Genomic DNA, 20,064 nt, shown 5'->3' with positions numbered 1-20,064 from the left:
TAAAAATGTTTCCTGCCCCAAGAACCATAAAGGAATTGCGATCATTTTTAGGATTAATGGGTTACTACAGGAGATTTATTAAAGATTTTGCAAAAATAGCAAAGCCATTAACGACTGCATTACGAGGTGAAACAAATCCGGCCTCCAATAGAAAAATAATATTATCATCAGAACAAGTCAAATGCTTTGACAAAATGAAGAATCTTCTATCGTCTTCAGATATTTTAATATATCCCGATTACAGTCAACCGTTTATATTGACAACGGACGCGTCCGACTTTGCCATTGGAGCGGTACTCTCACAAGGAGAGCTGGGTAAAGATAAACCGATCCACTTTGGTTCCCGGTCATTATCAAAAACCGAGGAGTCATATTCTGTACCGGAAAAAGAAATGTTAGCGATAATTTGGGCATTAAAAACCTTCCGAAATTATCTGTATGGTGCCAAGTTTAAAATCTTAACTGATCACCAACCACTCACATTTACGCTTTCTCAAAAAAACACTAACGCTAAACTAAAGAGATGGAAATCATATTTAGAAGAACACGATTATGAAATTATTTATAAACCCGGAAAAACTAACGTAGTAGCAGATGCTCTGAGTCGAGTGGTATATTCCATGACTGCGACACGACATTCTGCAAACGAAAGCGATAATTTCTTTATTCCATCAACCGAAGCTCCTTTGAATGCTTTCAGGCATCAAATCATTTTAAAAGAAGGAGACGACACTGTTTGTTCTTCGCAACCTTTCGAAAACTTCGAACGAAAACAAGTAACGATCTCGGATACTAGTGATAGAAACTTGCTACATGTTTTAAAGACACATTTTAATTCTGCAAAACTAAATGGCTTATTCACAAGTGAATCACTAATGGGAAAAATACAGGAAGTATACAGGCAAAACTATGGAAGACAAAACATGCTGAAAATTCGTTTTACCCAAACGTTACTACAAGATGTAGAAAATGAAAACGACCAGCAGGATATAATAATTAGAGAACATGATAGAGCACATAGAGGATGCGAAGAAAACAAAGCACAAATTATTAAACAGTATTATTTCCCAAAAATGTCTGCCAAAATTAAATATTTCATACGGTCTTGTCGTACTTGTAATGAATGCAAGTATGATAGAAGCCCAATAGTACCGCCAATGCAAAAAACTCCTTTGCCAAACACACCATTTCAAATATTACACATCGACATACTTTTCTTGGAAAAACATTACTTTTTAACTTGTGTAGATAAATTTTCGAAATATGCACAAGTAGTAAAAATTGACTCCAGAGCCGTTGTTGATGTATTACCAGCGTTGAGAGAAGTAATACTAAAACATAAACCTCCCGAAAGCATTGTCTTAGATGGAGAAAAATCTTTTAATTCACGGGAAATTACAGAATTCTTTAAAATCTGTAAAATCAACCCTTACCTAACAGCTACTGGAAGAAGCGAAATGAATGGTGTAGTAGAAAGATTCCATTCAACTTTGCTTGAAATATATCGTATCACAAAATCTGAACATCCTTACAAATCCGTTTTAGATTTAGTTACGATGGCAGTTCACAAATACAATAATTCTATACATTCTTGTACTACATTCACTCCTATCGAAATTATAACACCCACCGACAACACACCTTCAATCTTAAAAAAAGTTCAAACCAATTTGAAGATAAAGCAAGATAAAGATACTAAGTACCATAACAAGAATCGAAAAACAGAAAACATAGCTAACACATCTCAAGCGTACATGAAAACAAAAAGAAGGCTCAAACAAGCAAAACCGTTTAAAAAGATAGAAATAGAGAAGGTTAATAGAACCACCGTTTTAACAAAAGAAGGAAAGAGGATCCATATGAGCGATATAAAACTTAAACCTTTATAAATATATTCTCACAGGTGCCTACGTTGCAGCTATGGCCAAAACATTACATTATCTAACTTGGATAACATACCTATATTGGCATTTAACAGGGGCGACGCGAGAGTAGCAATGGGTAATAACTATTATATCCATCATTTCAATGTTTCAAACATACAGAGCGAAATTAAGATCCTATCGGTTGAATTCAGAACCCTAGAAGAAACCCAATTCTCAACAATGATTGAACAAGAATTTCGAAATGCATACGAAATGTTAAAAAATACTTTCCCAATTCATAGAACTAAAAGATGGGACTCAATAGGAGCCGCTTGGAAATTCATAGCAGGAAGTCCAGATGCCAATGATTTGCGTCTGATTAATTCCACACTAAACGAATTGATAATTAATAATAATGCTCAAGTTAAAATAAATAATGATCTTACGTTTCAACTAACAGATACACTGAAACAAATCAAAGAAGCACTTAGACTTTCGCGAGATTCCTCAATAGATTTCTATTCTCTCAACATTCTCCTAAACCTCAAATACTTATCAGAAAAATTAAGTCTAGTTACAGACAGCATTGCTCTAGCAAAATTAGGTATAACGAATCCTCGCATATTGAATAGAAATGAAATAGACTTATTAATTAATGACATAAAAGAACAAAATATTCCGATTCAAACAATCTCTGAAGCCTTATCATATACGAGTACAAAAATAGCTACTAACAAGGATGAAATGTTATTCATAATAAGTTGTCCAAAACTAACAAACGATGTATACAAAAAAATTGAATTGTATGGTGTAACGAATAAGAATAAGAAAATCGATGTTCCCAAAAAGTTTTACCTTTCCCTACAATCCCAATTCTTCATTGTACCAAACGTCGACAAGAATATCTACGATTCAAAAGAGTTGCAAGAAGACAACGGTAAATGCGTCCCAGCTCTTTTACGAGGACAACCAGCAGTATGTGACTTCATAGCGAACCCAGCAATGATCGAAATCATTCATCTAGACATGGCTCACATTTTGATCAACTCAGCAGTGGAGTTCACAATTAAAACCACATGCGGTCTAAAAAGGAGAAACCTGACAGGCTCGTTTCTCCTATCATACGAATCATGCAACATATTCCTGAATGAGGAAGAGATTTCGAGCAACAAAACTGAACTACATGGATCACCGTTGAATCTTCCTATCTACGGTATAAACGTCACGTCGCAAAACAACGTTCTTAACCTCAGTCTTGAACATCTACACTCAATACATACAGAACTCAGAAACGAGATGCACCAAATTCGATTAGAATCCAAGAGCTTCACTTGGACCGGATGGTCTATTACCAGCTTAGTAAGTACACCAATAATGCTGATGATCGTTATCTGTATATACTTCACTACAAAGATGCGGAAAAGAACAATCATAAACATCCATGAAAAACCAACACCTAGAACTGCATCATCGAAATCCCAAGATAGTGAACCCAACGTTGAAAACTTTCACCCGCCAACTATTATGGAAGTTTTTCGGACGGAGCCTCAAATTTAAGGAGGGGCAAGTTAACGCTCGTCGCCACAACCCTTCCACCGGATGTACCCTTTCCTATGATATCTACCTGAAGAATAGGCTACAGATACATAAACATCCGTTCAGGTGCAAGACATGAACATCATCCAGACATCAACAGCCTAAAATGTCCTTCACATCCAGCCAGCATACTGTTGTAAAACAATTCACCAACTATCGCCATGCACCTTTACCTGGTCATCTGTATCCTGGCTATTCAGATACATGCATCCCTAGACCCGTATTGGAATTCCCTGATAAACCGTCTAACATCAGGTACTCCAAGCCACCATCAAGCAAGCAGCGAAACAACGAATCATTAACCCTTCCATCCTGCTTCCTCATATTGTGAAATAGAAATAGTTTATTATATTTAAGGACGAAATTTAGAAATACATTCACTCTCAGTTCAGCTCTTAAACAACAACGTTACTCTGTCCGAGGAATCCGAATCCAACCCCAACCCCCGTGTTTGTTAACTCGCGCGAGAAGAATGAACTGGGCCTGGCGGATTCGAACGTTCCCGTTTGTATGGAGAGAAATCCGCGAGGTTTTGAGCTGCGGATTTTAAACGAATGTGTTTGGCAATGGATTTTTTTCAATAAATTTCGCAATTTTAATTTTCAATGAACGTTAATAAACACTTTCAAAAAGTAAAATGTAAGTTTAATTGAATTTATTTGTGTTTTTTGTTGCATTGAGTAAATTAACATTAAGGCCAAATACATCAGTAACGGCATAAAATTTAAAATTCCTATTACCCATGAATCTGTCAACCCTTTGATCGTAGATATAAATGACATTGAAACATTGGCAGGTACATGCCGTCCTGTTCATTTCCTCGTGAGCGTCGAACGGATTTTCGTCGTTCGAAGCCCGTACTGCCCCCGACTATCTCACTCTTACTCACTTTGCACATCTCTAATGTTTGGTTCCTTTTTTCGTTTATCTGATTTCTAGGGAAGGAAACAGATACAAATCGTACTCCGCAGTTTTGTGATGGTTTGTGTGCTAATGTGCAACCAGGTTTAATAATTTCCTGGTTAGTGTAACCCGTTCGGTGCATTCTTGAACCTGTTCTCCAAACAACCGAACACATCCACCGTCGAATGCTGTTACTGTAGATCATTTGATAAGCGTGGTTTAGCGCTCTCCACTAATTAAAAGCTCATTTCTATTCAGTTCTCACGGCGCAAAACGATGGGTGTGATAGTGATGAACGTCAGCGGGTTGAGTACTCGGAACACTATTCGACTCGGAACAGGTCTGTGCGAGATGTTTCATTAAAATGCATCGATTATTTAATCACTTTTCCAGCATCCATATTGCGCAGACTAACGTCGAGGGGCGAAATGGTACGAAACTCCTATCGTTCACTCACAAAATCCACAGGACACTCCCGCCTCGGTTGTGTTAGGATCAATGAAAATTTCGCGGGTACCTCCTCTTTTTCTCCTTCCTTTTTTTCACGAATGCCTTTTGTAAGAAAGCACCTGGTGGTGCGAGCTGAATGATAAGCAAATTTGCCTATTGTACATGCCTGATGATCAGCCCGCCCGTCAAGCACAGGCAATAATAATGACTTTATTCAACCGTTCGATCGATCCGGCTGCTCGCATACACGGAGGGATCATGTCAAAATCAGTCAATTTGCACAAATCGTGTAACGTGTCTATCGTTGCTATCGCAAAGCAAGATCGCGAACTGCGGCTTTTGCGAGACGAAACATGGCAAAACATTGTTGTGCAGTGTAATGTGACGCTCTTTACGCACGACTCACACTATTCGCATGGGAATGGCACAATCCCCGTACAAGGGAAATAAAACACTCACTCGATGCGCGATCCACAGCCGAATATTCGACGCGAGTGTGTGTTGTTTGATTAATCTTCAAAACCGATCTTGTGGAAACTATTTATACCGCCCCACGAGCTCGTTAGAGCTTTTCTTTAATTTAAAAAATCGGACAATTTAGGAAAATATTGTTATACCAAAACGCGCTCATACACACCGTCGAGTCACTCCCCTCGTTCGCCCGTTTCACTAGCAAAATGGCACCCACCCTAGCTACTGGATGAGATCGTGAGATCGTAATTTACCAAACTGCTTCATCCTGGCCTTTAACGAGTTGCTTCCTTCTTCGTGGCAGCTTCACCATTCGAAACCACTACCTGTGGTGTTGTGGTGTTGTTGTGTTGTACCAAAAAAGCACAGAAAAAAACGCGGTTGCATAAAAATAAATGTGCCCGTGATGCGCCGATAGCAACGACTTCGATCTTGATCGCCTGCCTTTATCGATGAGCAAGGGCCCATTCGCTGCTAGCTCGGGAGGGATTCCGTATTTCCCCCCTTTCTGGCACGATCAAACGAGCCGGATGGATGGGTCCATCTGGAAGCCAGTGCCATTAAATGCCACTTTAAGGCAGCGTGTGCCACCAACGAAGCACCACTGGTGATGTCTTTCATCCGTTGGGGATGGCAAATTCAATTGGAAGTTTGGGTTGATTGGGTTGATTGAAAGCGTGCTCAAAATTGTTTCCTCAATTCGAATGGTTTATCCCGCCCGCTGCTTGTTGTGATTTTATAAGATCATTTTAAAGTGTTATTTTTCGAAATAAGCGAAATCATCAACAAACATTCAGTGATCATTTTTTTAAATACTTTCTATTCTAAAAATGATGTTTTACGTAATTTTATTTGATTTAGTTTAATGATGTTCTCGTTATATTGTTTATACATTTTATTTCCTGAGTTTTAAACGAAAATTAAAAAATATTAAGAAGCGCAAGATGAGAATGTGCAGTTTGCTAACAAATGAGAGTTTCGTGTCAATATTTACTTTCTGCCATCATTGCAACGAGCTGCATTGTTCTCGTAAATAAATACTCCACGTCACTCATCGAGAAATGTCTACGCTGCACCGAGAGGATACTGTTTGCACTTGGTTTAATGACTTCATAAATACATTTCCCTGTCTGGACAAATGGTTCTTGAAAGTTTGATGACCTGTCTGGTGAATTAATTATCCCTATTTCATTTTTATGCTTAGCTTCTAGTTTTTACACTACATTGAAAGATTAATAACCGAGTAAGCGTATCATAAAACAATAAGTGTAAATCTCTTGTTTTAGAATAGCAACATTCGCCTGAAGCTAATGATTTGTAGCGATTAAGTTGTCTGCACCGTAGTTTTACAATTTGATTATCGTAATTGCATCCCCCAGGATGCAACCATTTCTTGTCGGTCACGCACTCACTTTCGTTTACTGCTCATAATTTTCTCACCACCGTACTAAAACAACTAACTAGACCACAGTACTGTCCGAAGGCGTTACTCTGTCACGTTTCGGGCAGAAAACCCATACCGAAAGCCCACGACAACACACACAATAAAGCACCCAATTCCACACGGCACGCAATTCACACGCCGTCTTATGTAAAATTATTCAACTGTCTCTACCGAACTGTTGGTTCGGAGTATCGAAAACAAAACTCCTTTGCTACATTTTCCTCTTCTTTCCTTCTCCGAGACAGTTTCGCAGTTTCTGCGTGCAAATGAACTCATTTAGTTCCACCGACACGAAGTAATTTGTTGGAAACGTTCATTTTTCCTCCGCTTTAACGCCCACGAATACATTTTTGGGCGATATTGGTGAAGTACTGCGGTACAGATAATAATGAAGAAAACCTCCATTTGTCCATTTGATATTGTTCCGTGGAAAATTGTTCTATTGCTATTGAAGTTATTAAGGCTACGGCAAGTATATGAGTCATATGTGCAAGTTGTCTCCCGGACATGGTCATTCCAGCGATACTGGCGCCGTAACCCACGAGCCATTGGAGGCGTCCGTACACAGCAAACCCACGTATGTGTCGGGATCGAATCCGAAAATGGTATCAACACCAACGAACCGTGCCGTACCGTGTTTGCATATGAGAACGCGAAGCCCTTGGCGGTCTAACAACCATCCATGCAGTCCGATCTTCTGACCTTGCGTTGGATGACACTAAGCGCTCATGCTCTCCCGCCGTAACGCACCGCCGCACCTTTTTAACGCAGTCAAACAAACACCTTCGATTTGGCGCGAGAAACCCGGCGCAAGTTGTCATTTTACGATGCTAGATCAAATTTATCTCAAACATTAACGCAAACAAGTTCCCGTACTTTAAAACGACGATAAAATGGCAGTTGAAACGAGTGACTCGCTACGGACGGAGTGAACTGTGTCGTAGAGACACGATCACCACATAAGTCACCTCATAAATTCTTTCAGGCGGGTTCGTATCTTGTGTCCAAGAAGATGAAAGTCGTTTGAAAGTCTTTGCGTTACTCTATGAATCATGATATGGCATTCGTTTTCGTTTAAAAAAACATTGTTGACCATCCCGCGCTCAGGACATCTGGTAATGATTCAACATACACAGCATAATGATCACACCTAGACAGTCAAGATAGTGTCGAGCGGAGGGAATCACCCCATAAACCACAAGGTTTTAATAAAACCCGAAAGAAAATCCCATGACAATGTCTCACCGAATGTTAGCTATCCGTGGATCACATTCCAGTCGTTTGACGCAAAAACTTTGCACAACCGACGCAAAAGTCGCTGATTGTAGTACTTCACCCTTTTTGCCAGACACACTCAGACGTCGAGGGGGTGCGAGTGTTTGCATCTTTTGGGCCCACAATCGATTGGTTGATCAGATCGCACGTTGACATTGGTCGACAAATGAACCAACCGGTTTCATCCCGACCGGCACCACATAAAACTGCATTCGAAGATAGATCTTTTACACTCGCCCTAGGGCCACGGCGGGAAAAGAAAGGTCTTGAAAGGTCTCTCTCGCTGCGGTGTCATCGGTTGGCCGGTTGGTTGATCATCGGTTCTTCACCCGGGGGGCAACACTAAGGCAACGAATTCGGGACACGAACATTATGTTGCACTCTTCACCGCGCATGTATGCTGGGGTCGTCACTGCTGCACATTCATTCACAAGATCAGGTCAGGGACTCGATCGTACCGGGCCGCTCCAAAAGGTGAAAAACTTGATTTTCAAGATATGTGTCCAGGCTTTCTTTATTGTGCGTGTTCGAACCGACCGACGATGCGTGTGTGACTGTATGTGTTTTTACATGGCGACTCGTGCTCCGAAATCAATAAAATATCATCCCAATCGAAACAAGGTGCAAAAGGTTAGAAAACACTAGAGATGATAACCAGTCGAGGCTATTGGTTGGCTAGCTTGGTTGTTTGTACCGTCAAAACGCACCACGGTATGGTGCAATTAAGGGCGTTAACGGTACGAGTATAAGCATCATCAAATTTACAAACATTTTCGTAAGGTTTGGCTTTGGCGTTGAATATTCATGATGCAGTTAGTTCAAGTCGATCGTTTTCGGTTTGATTGGTTGTGCGTTCGACGTTCGAAGCTTAGGCAAGTTTATAACATTTCTTCACTAGATAACGTTTCTGATGGTTGCGAAAATGATTAACTCTGTTAGGATGATTGACGTTGCGAACTATTTGTTAATACAAAGTAAAGATCTTTCGTAAGTGGATTTTCCTTTGAATAAGAGTTAATCTTTTTCGTTCTTTCAATCATTTCTGTTTTATCCACAATTTTCAGTAAAAGTGACAAGCAATGAGTTTTCACACTTCTCGGCCTTGATCAGATAATCACAAATGCAGTTGCAACAGTTTTGCAAACCACAAGATGACACCACGTGCCACACTAAACAACCTTCAAACGAGCAAACCGCAAATAACCGAGAGCTTGCGAAGCAAACCGAGTTACGAGTACGCACACCGGTCTCCAGAAAACGGAACCGACTGCCCCATCGATCAATCAAATCGATCGGTCACATTATGCAATCGCAAACACCATCACCGTAAGCATGATTTATGCTGTACGCCTACCACCAAATAACGATCGATTTCCGATCTGACATTCAAGATTTCAACGCCGATACCGATCAACAATAAACTGCGAAATGCGTCCTGCATTCTTACGCGGTGCGTCTCGACGACTTTCGCCCTTCAGATGTGTGCGGTTGACGACGGTGCAATCGCACAATGCCAGTTAGCAGTTAGGTGCGCGATACGACCACCAAGGCCGCACAAACGTTGTGGCACATCAACCATCATCAGCGGAAGGGCATCGAAACGGAGCATAAATTATTCTATCGCTGACATTTCCGTCCAACGAAACTTCTCCAGCAGCAGTCATTCGAGTGAGTTAGGTTCCGGTACTAGATTCATTTTGTCTACATTGAATCAACTTTTTCGATGGAAATGATTGAGAAAGTGCACTTAAACGATTGTTCCCTCCATGGACGCGTCATCACGCAGTAATATTGGTTGGCAAATAATAAATTCATAACTAAATGGCTTTGGTGTGGAAAAAAGCATTTAAAATATGGAATCCCCTAATGGTTAACTTACCTGCGACGAATCATCCTGCGCCAACGTTAGTCCCAGGAACGTCAGTAGTGCGAAGGACGCAAAAGTACGCAATCTTTGTTGCGTTCCCATCTTCTCTCCAAGGATTTTCCTGTTGCTAATGGGAAACTTCTAGTTCCAAGCAGATCTTTAATGTCGTACGGTTCACTACGCGATCACAGACGTTCGTGCACATTCACATTCACTGCCAGAATCAGTCTCGACCGTACCACAACTATTCAGGTCAACTGTTGCCAATGGTTCCGAATATTGCACTCAAGTCATCACTTAGTGACACGGAATATTGTCACGTTGTCGAGCGCTGGTTTGGGGGGACGAAGTCGATGCCGGATGCTGCAGTTCCTGTTTCAGATATAAAAAAGGAATTTAGAACCTAACTCAACGGCACCCTCGCTATCTACTCTGTACACCACACTCAAAAAGGATCTTCTCCATTTGAGCTCGATTACACCACGCTGACATTTAGGGTTCGCCGTCGTGCCAAACGGATCGGCACGCATCGCGATCGTGATTGTGCGTGAGAGCTTCGCGATCAGTCGATCAGTTTGCTATCTATAACCAGACGGTATTCAGCCTCATCTTCTGTTTTCGCTTTAGCGGTAGCTACTCTCTCGCTATTATTTGCGACTACGCGAAGGTCACGCCGACCGAGACGTACTGCAAAGTGGCAAGATCAAACGGATCATCATCGGGCACACAATGAGCAACAAAAAAAAAAGAAAAACCTCCGCTCAATTTCATAGTCACAAATCATAGTATTTAGTGGGTAAAACTAAGGGGTAGGGAATGGAAAGGTTGCGAGGATTAACAGTGGCTAAGTGCCGCTTACTTCCACCGTGTTTACGCAATCACAACGGCCTGAAGGATAATGATAGTGCCTTCTTCGAACGGTACAGAATATGAGCATTCAAGCGGATTTTGTTACTGATTGTTCCGATCGAACTCCTTCCTTACGTCGGTGGATGCTTCTGCGTAGTGAAAGCGAGAAGCAAAACACAGTACACGTTCCTTGTTTAATAACCTGTTCTAATGGGATTATCACATCGTTTGCTTCAGTCGGAATCAGTTAAATCATTCAATTACTTAAGCCCAATCCGCTTAAGGTGTGACTGACACGGTAAACAGGAAAAGAAGCAAGTTTCTCCAAACGGATTACGAAGATTCGTTCTTTTTGCGTACAGAAAAATGGTTACTCCGCAACATAACAACCTTGTGCGTGCTGCGTGCGGTGTCTTAAAACAAACACTCCATAACGCAATGTAAACGAATATTATTGTACCCAATCAAACATCCTATTTCGGTCGGCAATCCATCCATTTCACAACTGTATCAGGCCTGACATCTCGCATCGGAAATTATACCCAAGGGCATCACATTGTCGAGCAGTGGACGGAAAGGCGACTCGTCCACATGTATGGTGAAACCTCAACAGGTTTAAACTATCTTTAAACGCCTATTTGCGTACCGATAAATGGCGCTGTATGACGGGCGGTACGAGGAAAAGCGAGAAAGAAAACAAAAAGCAACGATTTGGAAATGTGTAGTACTTCTCTTCGGCTAAACAATCCTCCCGTCACGAAACGGTTCATCATTTGGCCGTTTCTATGGACGCCGAAGGACATCATCGTGTGGGCAAGGGCATGACGAAAGCACTGGCAATACTGCAACAAGAAACATCTTTGCTCGGCACTACTCAATCGCAACCAAACACACACCGGCAAAGCATCTTTTTCCATCGCCAAAACAATTGTGCCCCGCTAGATCGATGTGTACTGGTAGGCCGGCGCATACACCACGCAGCACGCATTGCGCGATAATTAATCTTAAGCTAACCACCAGTTCTCGGGGAGGGTCGACCGGGGTTAGTCACAGCTGCCGAACCGAAACATCTCCCATTCGAAACGCAAACGCAACAGGCCCTTCTTGCCGGTGAATGAAATCAGATATCGCTGAATGATGGAATTAGTAGTGGCTGGCCCTAGGCGAACTTTCCGCTCGTTTCTCGTGAGTTCAATGGTGGCAGATGCCACCTTACAGATAGCAGTCACCCAACCAAACGGCAGACCTTCACACGGAAGTCGTACGTACGAACGGAAGGTACCGAAAATCCAGCACCATCTCATCACCGAACCGAGCATCGTTGACATTTGCCAGCGACGAAGGTCAGAAGCTGTGCATCGTTCTGATTGGAGATAATTTCGATCTTAACGATTTCCTTCTACTTATGATCCCACGCAACCGGTCGTCACTATCATGTGCACTATCATTAGCTTTTCATTAATTTCAATTTAACCCTAACGAGCTGCCGGTGTGGGGGTGATGTGATTATTCTAGAAGGATTAAATGATGGCCTTTCTGAAGAAACTTCACTACAAGGATTACACCACTCTGTAACGAGTCTCGAGTCGCTTCTTTAATCTTTATCTGCCTACGCACACACTTATTCCGGTCATGGTTTGAAGTTCACGCATTGTTACGATGAAGTTACGAGCAATCCCATCAAGTATACGCCGAATGACCAATCTGGCCGGTGGTGCAAACTAATGACGTTCTCCCTCCATAGAGTTAAATATTTCTTGTCACCTTAATGCAAATTTTTCAACTATAAAGGATCTAATCTTTAGTTAATAATCAGACAAGAGTAGAAAAAAACCGATCCGATTAGAATTTGCTTTCACAGCTTCGGTTCAAGTGCAACAAAAATGAATGACATCTTCATGCAATACAACTGCTCTTTACATGCCTCATTTACATTCAACTTTTGTTGGATGCATTAATCGAGTAATGAGATTGTGAGATAAAGAGGATGTTGCGAATGTAGCAACTGGTTGGTTTGCACTGATCAAGGTCATCAATGCTGCTGTTGTAATGTGTGTTCAATTAAGAGAATTATTTCTTTGTGCGCCTCTTGATTGAGACCTCCGCTGAGGGTTCAGCTTTCTACTACTTTTCTACTGCAAAGGGTAACCATTTTTCTCCCTTTTTTTTGCACATTAATGCCTGAGTCAATTTTGCACAAAATTTATAATTCGTGTTTAATAGGACGCGATGCGTTAAAAGCTCATAATTAGCGCATGTTACCACAACAAAAAAGCTAGCTCTCTATTCTGACTTCAATGAACGACTTACAGGTGCTTTGATATTAGGTGGCAAAAGCCACCTGTCACACTCAATAATGCTGTAGAAGGAATAGATGTCAACGAGCGACTTCATGCTGATGATCACTTCGTTGCTTTATGACTTTAGAGGACGCACCAAGCGCATCGTAGCTCTAGGTCTCCCCTATAAAGACCTGCATGAACAGATCCGTGAAGAGTGATGAATCCATTAACCATTAACCTATGGCTTGTTACAATTTTGTACCCTTTTTAAGGAAACGAAGGAGAAGTAATCCTTTTGACGAAGAGGGAAAAAAACACTACTGCTACTGGATGTTTGAAGGTTACAGTTTTGTCGCAGCTTTTTACTTAGACAGATGACCATCGATCACGAGTGATTTTTTAAGATTCGTGTTTATATTGTATGACGATTTGGAAGTCATGTCTTGTTACACTTTTTTGCACTATAAAATATGAAAGTTTATTTTCCACTGTCAATATTATAACATGTAACGGTCTGAATTGTAAACCATTACTTCTCTCCTCAGCAGTCGGCTTGATCGAGTTCCCAGAGGGCACGGTTGCGTAATGGGTGACCCAAATTGCGTAATTGGCATGTAGTTTTATCTGCATTGTGGCTTGTATTTATATTGACAATGTTTATTTTCAATCCCTGTACACGCCTTCCATTGTCGGCAAACCTTTGCGTGAAAACTTGGCAGTCTTTCCGATGCGTTAAGGTGGCACCCGTTGGGTGAAACAAGGTCACTCAATAAAACCAAATCAAAGATACAGTTCAACCGGTAGTTACTTTTACTTTTGATGAAGTACTTTTGTGCCGCTCCTCTCGTAAAGCGATAAACTACGCAACGTTCATTACGCATCAGAACTTCATTCATCATGGGATCATCATTATCGGAACATGAGCAGTAAGGAGCTAAAAACAACGGGAATGTGTTCTCGTATTTTTCAATTCTTCCCCTATCGTAATAATACCGAAGTTGGCATGCAAAAGTTGGGTGTAGTTCTGATGCAAAAGCCAAGAAGTGCTCCCAACCAAAGTTTGAATCATCGATCGGGCCACACCTGAAGCCCGGTTGACCTTGAGAGGTGGATCGAAATTTATTAATAAATAATAAAGGAAAAAACTTCACATTAATCACATGGCACTCGACCGGTACGACCCGCTGGGAGGGGTGTTGTAGGCGTTGACGGGTGGAAGAGGGTGCAGCTGGATCTCCTCGTCGCCCAAGGAGGTGTCATAAATTGCTGTTAAGTTATGATGATTCTACCAGATGCCGATAACTTGCAATATGTCAAACGCAAAAACATCCCCGTATCGCTTTACGAAGGCGTTTGGGGACGTGTGATCACAATTTGTCTGATCGAATCATCCTAGACGAACGCACGATTTCTTCTGTACACAGAAGGTGATGATTATGATTACGAGCCCTGCAAATGTGGGAAATATATACTGCTCGATAATTAACTACCACATTTTAATACAATTCCTTTCGGTTTAGATCATAATACTATGATTCAATTTTTCATATCTTTCACAAACACATTTATCATCAGTGGTACAACGCTCTTCACAAACGCCAAATGTCCAAACGATTACTATTGCCCAATTTATAAACAGTTGAACCTTCATGTTGGATTCCTTTTGTCATCTTCATCTGTCTGCAGTTAGGTACCCGCCTCAAATAACACCACCACCCAACATGGGGTGGTGTAACGATATGCTGGTTGACAGATCGTTGCCGCAACTAACCAACAAGCGTCTTGAACGTTTTCAATCGAACAAAGCGGCAAAACACGAAGCGATGGTAGCATCCATCTGCACACCTACTATGCATTAGCCGCGCACTTTAGTAGCTTCGTCAATTCGACACCCAACCCCCACACACACATACAGCGGCTCGTTTTCACACGCCTTAGCGTAGCACGTAGCCATCTTTTTTTCTCTCCTCCAGTAGTCAAACCATGCACTGGCACCGGTGCACTATTTTCTCTTAAATATCACGCTCGCAATCCATCTTCAGTTCTAAACGCTGCCCGTCTGCGGCCACTAATCGATTCGTTCGTTCCTGTTACTTTTTCCACTTCGCTGAAAACCGCACCACACTACTACTGCACGATAGTATCATGCAACGCGTTCCCACGCCACAGAGAAGATGCACTTACACGAACGATGCGACTTGTCCGGTAGGGTTATGCGCACGGAACAGACAAGTACCGGTGCTGTCTAGTGCGACTGCTTTGGGGCGAGATTTGAATCGTACTGATGAAGCTGTGGTTCGCCACCGTTTACCTGGTCGATGCTTCGTCACTAGGCTTCGGTGCGGGTCGCACTATTGGAGGTGGTACGGTCGTTCGCTGACGATCGGGGATGAGTGAAGCGAAAGCTTTTACTAGGTGCTCACTGTATAATAAGAACATCATTAAAGAACGCTCGTGTAACTAGTAACTATCGCATAAATTGGGTAAAATAAAGTAGAAGGAACGACCAACTATTTACGAATGGAATTAAAATGCTAAAAAAATTAAAATTAACAACTTCAAAAAGCTACATTAACAAAACGCGTTTTAAATTTTACTTGTTTATCTTGAAGAAATCGATCATTACAGACAACTTACTTTTCAGAGAGACGATGCTTCAAACACACTATATTGCAGTTAACACATGAAGCCTTCCTATGAATTTTCGTTAATTGTTAATTAATTTCTTTTTAACGGTGCTCAAAACAAAACCATTTTATAACTCCCCCAAAAGTGTATACTATGAAGCACTCATAGCTGTGAGTTACGTTGAGCTTTTCATCCCCTTTACGTAAGCTTTCAAACTTCCCCTTCTGGTTGAAATCCATCCGCGCTCTCACGGATAGTAGTGAGTGACCAGATTAAAAGCATGCCGTACCCTTCAGCAGCATCTCTCACGGTGCACGGTTCGGTTGTTTGTTTTGATTTTCTCGCTTGATTTGCTCCGCGTGACTGGCTAAGGAAATGCGCCCGTTCAACATTCCACGCCATGTGCGACCGCGTTAGGTGGGTGCCCCGGCCGGTAGCTACCGCGGTCGTGTAAAGTCATTCGCCGCCAAGGCTTCTAATAAACCGTCTGACATTAAGGTAATGAGAGATGGTATGTACGGGCGTTCTTGATGCCCCCAGGGTGTCGGGATGGGAGAAACATAATTAACACCCGTCCATCCGAGGCCACTCGTAGTTGACATCGACCGGCATGAAGACGTCCTTTCGATGGGGGTTTAGGGCGAGGGTAACGACAATTGCTTTCTCGTCCTTGGTTTGTGGTGCGTTTTTGGGAGAAGATGTTCCAATGGTTGGTTTCCCGTTATCACTAAATTGTTTGTTCTTAAATTTCTTACATGCAAAGGGCGTGGAGTTACGGCTGACATTAAACGTTTTTGATTCTTTGTTCATGAAAAGCTTTTAACACAATCACATTGTGACCTCGTACTATTCAACACGAGATTAATTGATTCCAACTGTTAATTCCCAGATTTCATCATTTGAAACACGTGTGTTACACTGTCACATGAAAGCAAAGTTCAGCAAGTGCTTTTGATGTTGAGTCAACATCGATGAAAATTAATTTAATTTTGCTTAGAAATGCCTAATGTAACAGATTAATCTTTGTTATGCAATTAGTACAATGTCACACAACTATAAAAATAATCTATTTAAAATTTCAAACCCAATAAAATGAATTAGAAATATATTTCTTAAACCTTATTTTGGTTATTTGTTTTTATTTTTTTAATATAATAGTATTGTTTTCTTTATTTACTTTACCCTTCGTCTCCTTATGTTTCCATTTAAAATAAAAATCGAAGTTTACAAGAAAGCTTAAATAAATAATTTAACTCATCGCCTAACAATCATCAGAACAAGGTTGGACTTTTCCAAATATAGACTTCGCTCCATTAAAACAATCTTAACAACGATCTTTGTTCCAGATGTGGTTCCACACAATCTTCCCGTAAAGCAAAATGTCCATCTGGAACGGCGCCCATTACACAAGTTTGTATAAATTAATGTTAATTTATTATCGATCGATGTGTTTCGCCCTAACCTAATAAACCGCAGCATCCTTCCTGAACGCCGCCACCATCCAGCCGATCGATGTGATAATCGACCAGCATCCGGTCGAACTCATCGCTCTCGCTCATTACGACACGGCCATCGCCGAGTCGCGAAACCGCTGTGAAAGTCTTCCCAATCCATTCATCCGCTACCTTCGGCACGTCGAGCGCCCGAAAGATCAATCGTCAGCGTGCTGGTGTGCGATCAGATTGGCTGCCTTTTCCGCAACCATATAGACGGCTGCCATCGGATGCGCGGAAACCGGTTCCGGGATGATACTCGCGTCGACAACGCGCAAATTCTCCACACCGTACACCCGCAGGTCGGGGCCAACGACCGCATCATCGTCCGTCGGTGGCCCCATTTTGCAGCTGGACGTGAAGTGGGTCAGCGAGAACGACACGGTACGCACGGCACAACGCCAGTAGTCGTCGGAATCTCGCTCGTGCTGCACACAGTTAGGGAGTGGTGCAGCCCACACGGTCGCCCCGTAGCGCCGCATCTCCTCCGTCTCAAGCACGCGCTGCACCTCACGTATGCCTTCGAGCACCACATCCACGTCCAGCTCCTCGGACAGATAGTTCGGATCGACGACGGGTGCATCGGAAGGTTTGGCACTACGCAGACGCACCGTGCCCCTGGACAGTGGGTGTAGGTTCTGCACAATGATCGTGAAGTGGTTCTGGGTCTCGAGCGGTCGATAAACAGCTTCGTAGATGTCGTCTCGCATCCGCACACTGTTCTTCGCCGTGGTACCCTTGTCCACTGCAAACGAACTGATCAGATTCGTCAGCTCAAGCGTTGGTCCACGACGTCCGGCGAGGGTTAGATTTGGATAGGTGACGAGTTCGACTGCAGCCGGCACCGTAAGTACGCCCTTGCCCTTGAGATACTCGTAGAAATTCTCGAACGTTGGTATGTCGCCGGGTGCGAAAAACCCGGTACCATTCATCACGATCTGTAGCCCGGAAAAGCCGAGATGATCGTACAGCGTTTCACCAACGGGAAGATCTTCGATCACCGGTATGCCGACCGATTCCAGATGCTCTCGTGGTCCCACACCAGACAGCATCAACAGCTGAGGAGTAAGTATGGCCCCACTGGAAAGGATCACTTCTTTACGGGCACGAACCTCAAACTGTTGACCGTTTCTAGTGAATCGAACACCTTGGGTCACTTTCGTAGTTGGATCGATCAAAATCTTCGTGACCAATGCACCGGTCAGTGTTTTTAGGTTCGTACGTTTCTTCTGGACAGGCTGCAGATAAGCATTGTAGGCTGATAGTCGCTGTCCCTTCGTCATCGTTGCCTGTACGGGCGATATTCCAAACTGGGTTCGACCGTTGTAGTCCACCAGCTGATATCCGGCCTCTTTCGCTGCCTCCAGGTAGATGCGCGCATGTTCCGATCGATAGGTGGATCTTTCTACGCGCAGTGGACCACCTGCGGCACGAAACTTACCGTCCACCTTTTCACCGATGGATTTTTCAAACTTACGGAAATATGGCAGCACCTCATCGTACGACCATCCGTCGTTTCCGGCGGCTGCCCAACGATCGTAGTCATCGCGATTGCCACGGGAAAAGATGAGTCCGTTGATTAACGTGCTGCCACCGACACCCTTGCCAATGTCTACCGGACAACGACCGTCGATCGTTCCTAAAGAAGAATAAGCAAAGTACACCGTACAACGCTGGAGATCTCCCGCTAGATCACATTGTCACACATACCCCAGCAAGCGTTCTGCTGCGGTTCGCTCAAGAACTTCCAGTTATAGGCATCGGACAATACGGCCAGCTGGAACCCGATCGGGATGTTAAACAGCTTCGTACCATACTGGCCGGCCTCCAGTAGCAACACCTTCCTGTTCCGGTTCTCCGACAGCCGGGTGGCAACCACCATTCCGGCCGTTCCACCACCAACCACGATGAAATCATACTCCTCCGAATCGAGCACTTCGTTGTCTGGGCGGTAGAGAAATAAAACATCGAAAACACCATCAACACACGTGGCTTACACCCATGTTCGACCTACATTCCGACCGTACCTTCCGTTGCGTTACGTGTCTTTGATCTGCTGAGCAGTTTGTTAAACTTGTCCAACCACGAACCACCGCCAGCAGAACCCAGCTGGCCACTACCGTGCTGCACGAGACAACCAGCCCATAACACCAGCAGCACCGAACCCATCAACCATCGTACATTCACGGCCATCCTAACGCACGCAACGATCGACACCGACTAACACCGAAGGCCACAGCCGAGACCCGTTCTTCCCCATAATCCTGGATGGAGCACGCATCCGCGACTTCTTTCGCTTCATATTGCTGCTTTCTCTGGCGTGCCCTTCAGCACTTTGCGCCACGATCCGCGCCGAAGAAAACAGGTATTTCTTCGGTTAACGTTTGTTTTCGTTTTCGGTACGTTGTGACCTTATTTTGTGCTGACCAAAGCGTAAGGATCACCGACTGGGAAACGGAAGAGCATTTTACACGATTGTACTGTCCCATCACATACTTTTACTTCACACGAAACGAGCTGCCAAAAATTACACTTCGATAGTGATATTAAAACAAAAAAAATGTCAAGTACGCAATTGACCCACATTTTAACGTCGCCTTTGGCTGAATGTCTTTTTCGCTTTGCTGTTGTATCGTGCTTCATCTGTGTTACTATCTCTCGCATTCTCACTGCTTCGACGATACTTGAAGTCTCTTTCTATTCTTCTTATTATAACGCTTTCTTCTTTGTTTGGTTTGCTTATTCGATTATTCACACCTTTTTTTACACAGAAGCTTACATGTTTTGCATTTTGTTATCGTTTATTTTTGGCGTTCATTCGATATACTTCTTTGTTATTCAATTAACTCTGCTTTCTTATTGCTTAGTGTGTATAAAACTTTCTTGTTTATCATAAATCTAATTAATTTTTACATAAGATGTTAAATTTTCTTTCGATACC

At 42.7% G+C, this 20,064-nt stretch overlaps 3 protein-coding genes across 3 annotated transcripts in view; 1 reads left to right on the top strand and 2 right to left on the bottom strand.

Annotated features, from left to right (window-relative positions):
* Window positions 1-15,318, bottom strand: part of LOC125765361 (zonadhesin) — a 41,448-nt gene extending 26,130 nt beyond the window's left edge. The window contains exons 1-2 of the mRNA XM_049430380.1: window positions 15,187-15,318; window positions 9,884-10,243 (exon numbers count right to left, since the gene is read on the bottom strand). Coding sequence (XP_049286337.1) covers window positions 9,884-9,973 — 90 coding nt within the window. The 5' untranslated portion in view covers window positions 9,974-10,243; window positions 15,187-15,318. The remainder of the gene's footprint in view (window positions 1-9,883; window positions 10,244-15,186) is intronic.
* Window positions 1,998-3,923, top strand: LOC125765362 (uncharacterized). Its single transcript, XM_049430381.1, has 2 exons — window positions 1,998-3,078; window positions 3,148-3,923. The coding sequence occupies exons 1-2, from the start codon at window positions 1,998-2,000 to the stop codon at window positions 3,420-3,422; spliced, it is 1,356 nt and encodes a 451-aa protein (XP_049286338.1). The 3' UTR covers window positions 3,423-3,923.
* Window positions 15,319-16,856: 1,538 nt separating the features above from the next.
* On the bottom strand, window positions 16,857-19,976 carry LOC125765253 (choline dehydrogenase, mitochondrial-like). The gene is made up of 3 exons (XM_049430183.1): window positions 19,151-19,976; window positions 18,834-19,067; window positions 16,857-18,762 (listed from the first exon to the last, which is right to left on the bottom strand). The coding sequence occupies exons 1-3, from the start codon at window positions 19,314-19,316 to the stop codon at window positions 17,282-17,284; spliced, it is 1,881 nt and encodes a 626-aa protein (XP_049286140.1). The 5' UTR covers window positions 19,317-19,976; the 3' UTR covers window positions 16,857-17,281.
* Window positions 19,977-20,064: the final 88 nt, after the last annotated feature.

The sequence above is a fragment of the Anopheles funestus genome, chromosome 2RL (genome assembly GCF_943734845.2).
Source record: "Anopheles funestus chromosome 2RL, idAnoFuneDA-416_04, whole genome shotgun sequence".
Lineage (NCBI taxonomy): Eukaryota > Metazoa > Arthropoda > Insecta > Diptera > Culicidae > Anopheles > Anopheles funestus.
Note: the sequence above shows the minus strand (reverse complement) of the source record. Positions and strands in the feature narration are given on the sequence as shown.

Excerpts from the sequence above, each read along its gene's own strand:
- LOC125765362 (XM_049430381.1), top strand. The coding sequence starts at position 1,998 with ATGGGTAATAACTATTATATCCATCATTTCAATGTTTCAAACATACAG. Across the intron at positions 3,079-3,147 it reads GTTGAATCTTCCTATCTACG|AACTCAGAAACGAGATGCAC; the intron begins GTATAAACGTCA and ends CAATACATACAG.
- LOC125765253 (XM_049430183.1), bottom strand. The coding sequence starts at position 19,316 with ATGGCCGTGAATGTACGATGGTTGATGGGTTCGGTGCTGCTGGTGTTA. Across the intron at positions 19,068-19,150 it reads GACACGTAACGCAACGGAAG|ACAACGAAGTGCTCGATTCG; the intron begins GTACGGTCGGAA and ends TCTACCGCCCAG. Across the intron at positions 18,763-18,833 it reads GCAGCAGAACGCTTGCTGGG|GAACGATCGACGGTCGTTGT; the intron begins GTATGTGTGACA and ends ATTCTTCTTTAG.